The sequence below is a fragment of the Agrilus planipennis genome, unplaced genomic scaffold (genome assembly GCF_000699045.2).
Source record: "Agrilus planipennis isolate EAB-ADULT unplaced genomic scaffold, Apla_2.0 scaffold363, whole genome shotgun sequence".
Taxonomy (NCBI): Eukaryota; Metazoa; Arthropoda; class Insecta; order Coleoptera; family Buprestidae; genus Agrilus; species Agrilus planipennis.
In genome coordinates, this window is record NW_020439263.1 from 27,228 (window position 1) to 32,151 (window position 4,924).

The 4,924-nt window shown below is 37.1% G+C and overlaps 1 protein-coding gene across 1 annotated transcript in view; it reads right to left on the reverse strand.

Annotated features, from left to right (window-relative positions):
• The window catches only part of LOC108742739 (innexin inx1), a 20,034-nt gene extending 15,460 nt beyond the window's left edge, over positions 1-4,574 (reverse strand). The window contains exon 1 of the mRNA XM_025978265.1: positions 3,927-4,574. Coding sequence (XP_025834050.1) covers positions 3,927-4,178 — 252 coding nt within the window. The 5' untranslated portion in view covers positions 4,179-4,574. The remainder of the gene's footprint in view (positions 1-3,926) is intronic.
• Positions 4,575-4,924: the final 350 nt, after the last annotated feature.

A 4,924-nucleotide genomic window follows, 5' to 3' on the forward strand; every position in this document is an offset into this window, starting at 1 on the left:
CCTTTTTCGAATTTCTAAATTAACCGTTCGCGAGCATAGAAGTGACTTCTTTTTATTGAAGGCGACTCGACCCTGCGCTATCCTCTGCTTTATATCCCTACTAGTCCTTCCGTCCTGACTTATCTGACTTCCTAGGTATCTAAAATCAGCCACTTCTTCAAATGTTTCGTCTCCTATCTTTATATTCGCTCTTTCCCTACTTTTTCTTCCCTTGCATACCAGTATTTTAGTTTTTTAAAATAATGTAAATTGTTTTTATCTCATTTTATGTATTCAAATTGTTTTGGGTCCTTTTTGTTGTGTATTTAAGTTGTATAATTTGTGTGTTTTTGATAATAAACGTGATTGTGTGTTACTGGAATTTTAAATTTTGGAGGAGGAGCCAAATCTTATAATAGAAAAACGTTACAAGTGAAATCTTTAACGCTTAACATCGGAACAAAATTATGATGATAGTTTAAATTTAAAACATGTCCCAGCATCACCGTCCTTCTTCCTGTTCTGTCGGGCGTTTAAAGCAACTTTTTCGTAAGAATACACAAAAAAAGATTCTCGTATTACCAGTCACGTTCACTGTTTAAATGCGGGGTATTGTTTCGTTACAGACAATAAGCGTTTCCACAACAAATTTTAAAAATAGGCCAATGCGAATGTGTACAGAAAGCCACTTTTCCATGGTAATAAATCCTTAAGTGAGCAAATTCGATATGCACTTTATTGATAAATTAAATTCTATGTAGTACATAACGTAAAAGAAAATAATGCTACATTTCAATTTTCTAGGCTTCTTCTTTCACAGGGAAAATTTAAAATTAAAAATTGTGCCAAAACACCCCAAGAAACTTTAGGACATTTTCCCGTTTTTTTTTCCGACTTAATACACAGTTGGGAATATAGAATTAATAGAATTATATTATTTTAACCAAAGACACAAAGTACTATTAATTTCCGTCTCTCTTTTTCTAATCATCAGCACCACTATTACAGGGCATTGGAAATCCAAGTTGTACCTATTATCTCCATGGTTCGAAAGCACTCATCAAGTTGGCGAATTGCTATTTGCAACCGATACAAACCGTTAGCGTATGGTACATATTCCGCTCCGTGGTCAACAGTAACACCAGATCTAAAATCATGGATCTATTCCACCCCGGCCCTTTGTCAGGGGTAATAATTTTGATGGTATCTACCTACTCTTTTTCTCCAATTGTGCAATTAAGCAATGGAGTAACGTAGCCTGCTCGGTAAAACTTTAAACAAAAGACTAACTACGACATAAAATTACAGGGTATAGTTTATTTTCTTCAAGTGAATTTTATGTGCTGTTGTTGACTTAGTTTTAGCAGAAAATAAATGTTGTTTGTTGTGTGTTAATTAAAAAGAATACAGTATAGTGTTAGCGACGACGTCATGTGTTGATGTTTCGTACAGCCAACCCTCTCAACTCAAGCTGACAGAGAGCTTGTCCCGTCTGGAAGGAGGCATTCACCTTACCAGTTTCGGGCCTGGCACATACATTTTTGACTAACAAAAATAATGTCATCATCATAAGGTCGTCAGTCCTAAGACTGGTTGGACACGTACCTCCACTCTTTCCTATCCTGAGCTAAACTTCGAATTTCCCTAAAACTAGAACAGCCCACATCCTTAACTATTTGCGAACAGTAATCTAATCNAAACAAAAGACTAACTACGACATAAAATTACTGGGTATAGTTTATTTTCTTCAAGTGAATTTTATGTGCTGTTGTTGACTTAGTTTTAGCAGAAAATAAATGTTGTTTGTTGTGTGTTAATTAAATTCTACAAGTTCTAACAATAACACTAACAAATAAATGTACATACTGTACCAAAACAGTTCAAAAGGTGGTATTGTTTATTTAGACACTAAGGTATAAAATGGTGTTAATGACCTAGAAGAAATACCTAAAAGTTCCTTTCTAAATGATGATAATTATTTAACAGCCCACCTACATACTTTGTTTCGTCGACTATAAATTAGTTTATGGTAACGACCTTATACTACAATTTTTAGATAAGTAAGAACTACCAATAAAATTTTGACGTAAATTCTCTGTAATTTGTTGTTGTCAAATAAATCCAAAAATTTGCAGCTCCAGTCAAAAAATAGAACCAAATCTCTTGAAACAATAATAGAATAGAAAAATACCATGAGAGTTATAATTTTCGGCTGGAAAATGTACTTTTACCGATTTTTTCGCCACTCTATCCGCTATTTAGCAAAAAACAACTGGAAAGTCGCAATTGAAAATATAGTAAATATTATAATTTGTCGCTGAAAGATGGTACTTTTATCTCTTTGTTACTAATGTGACCCCTAGGTGTCCAGCGGAAAGCGACAGCGGCATAGTGTGGTGGTCCATTACAATTCCTTATGCATGAAGCATATTTCATTAGAATTGTTTTTTTTTGAAGTGAAACCTCTTTATGCACGGTATGATAAGTTTGTTTCATGCGAGTTGCTATGTAACGATATCTTGCAACGGATGTCCCCCTCTTCTCGGCCACGTAGTCGAGTTCGTAGTGGGGATCGCTTGAACCGTGGGCGCGCTTCAATGCAACGTTCGTTACAGGCAACACCGGTATGTATAGTGTAGCCCTAATAAAATGTATGAATGTGTGCCTACACTCTACAGTATGTTTGTGTGTTTGAAGAAGTTTCACTTCAGTAGCGTGTTGTATAATTACACGTTGTATTTTTTTTATTATTATTTCTATATGATCTTATTCGTTTTCTTACTGATGTATTTATTTGTTTACCAGCAGCTTTTTTGCCTTATACGACAAATACCCGTTATTAAATCATTAGACTACAAAAAAAAATAGAAAATGTAAGCATATCGTAATTGTGTCAGTCCAAGTAACATGCATTCCTAAATAGTATCATGGTTTAGGTAGTAGGTACTATGACTTATAAGTATCTAAACCAGGGGTGGCCAACTCACAACCAGCCTTTTTTTTCCGGCCAGGGAGATTCATCATAGTTTACAAAATATATTTATTTTGTAAAGATCGCTGATTTCGGTATTTAGGAAGTCAGATAGTTCAGGATGGAAGGAGCAGTAGAGATATCAAACATAAAATAGAGGATAGTGCAGGGTCGAATCGCCTTTAACAAAAAAGAAGCCATTTCCCTTCGAACGGCTCATTTAGTAATCCAAAAGAGATTGTTAAAGGTGTATTGTCTAGAGCATGATGACGTACGGGTGAAAAACATGGACGGTTATACATACAAACTGATTCAATCGTTTCGCAAATATTAATGTAGTAACAATGTTTTATGCCAGGCTCCTCCACCAGTTATTATCATAAAACAATGTTATTATCGAATTCTGCCTAATCGATAGAGAGTAACTTTATTGTAAACTGAAACAAACACTGTTAGGTAATAAATGGTAGCGAATCCATCTGCTTTACTTCTTTGACTTAAAAAACCGGCCTTGAGAAAGTTTACACCTTCTTAGGCGAAACGTTGTTGGCTGTTCTTTTTAAATAAATAAAAACTTTCAACTCCCTTATCGCTTTGATTTCAAACCGAATAGAAAAATAGGAAAAGAATGATTAATCCAATTCACCATGTCTTGTAAAAAGTGCTCCACCGTTGAATGTGTCAATATCCTTATAATTTTCAAATGAGCGTATGACACTTCAGTTATTTTAGAATTAGTTAATAATTATATCTAAACATTGATAGAAGATATACGTAATTAAATTGGTAGAGGGGGAAAAATAACAAACGTTCATGCTTGTAAAAATGAGTAAGATAAATCAATGCAGCTTTCGATCTATAATACGTAATGGTTGTTGACTATGTCTTCGCGAATGGGGTCATAGGCCAGCTGATGAGGCTCTGTCGTCATCATATTGAGGTGGAAGACGTTTCGTTAATCGTTATGGTTTATTACCTGTCTCTTGAAGGCATCGGGCATGGTGAAGGTAGACGAGATCCAGCAGAATGTGTTGACCACGTGCGTGGGCACCCCCTTTCCCACAATGCATTGGATCGGATTGCCCACAAATTGATTGGCAGTGATAACGAGACTGCAAGCTAACAGCAGCACCGTCGTGAATATATTATGCAAACGGAAGACGGCGCAATCTGTCGTGATATCCTGCCATTTCAAATAGTCCTTTAAACCACCTAAAAGTCTATACATTTTCGATATCGAACGTTAAAGAAATCTAAAAAAAGTCCAATACAATGGACGCGCTATATCCGAAGCATCTCATCCGGGAAATGCAACAATGGCAATCGGACGGGCGTTGCAATTGTGGGTCACATACATATGTGTTGCGGTCACTTATTGGCGATTGACACTGCGCGCGCACTTATTCTTCTGCATCACTTCCGGTCGCATTACGTCACCGATTTTGATTTGGCCCGCCCGAAATTTCGTGATGCGGCGATTCGAATGAGAAAATTTCCGATTTTTGAATAGTTTTTGGTGTTTACAATGTTGTTCGGTCGCAGCTGCCGGTCGACGAGCACTTGATATAGCGTAGCGTGCTACTGAGTGCTTCCCTGCTGCCCCCCTCATCGGAGGGTCCCCCACCACGTAGACGATGATGATGACGGCCCTGCTGACGACGTTCACCGTCTGTCCTTGTTTTTCTTTTATTTGCTTCTATACCGATTACTTCGTCAGCATGTGTAGTAGTATTTTACACAAACTGTAACACCAGCTATACAATATGTAATAGTGTAGAGCAATAGTAATATTAACATTCGTCAACTCCTGGTGCAACGATTGCGTTAACGACGTCGAACTTGCGCTCGTGACGTATTTCGACGTCGCGTCCCGACGATCCTACCTATACCTGTAAGGACGAATAATAATAATGTGAATGACGTTAGCGTGCGAATTTGAGGGATCGACACCAGTGATTCCAACGGTCGGTGAGA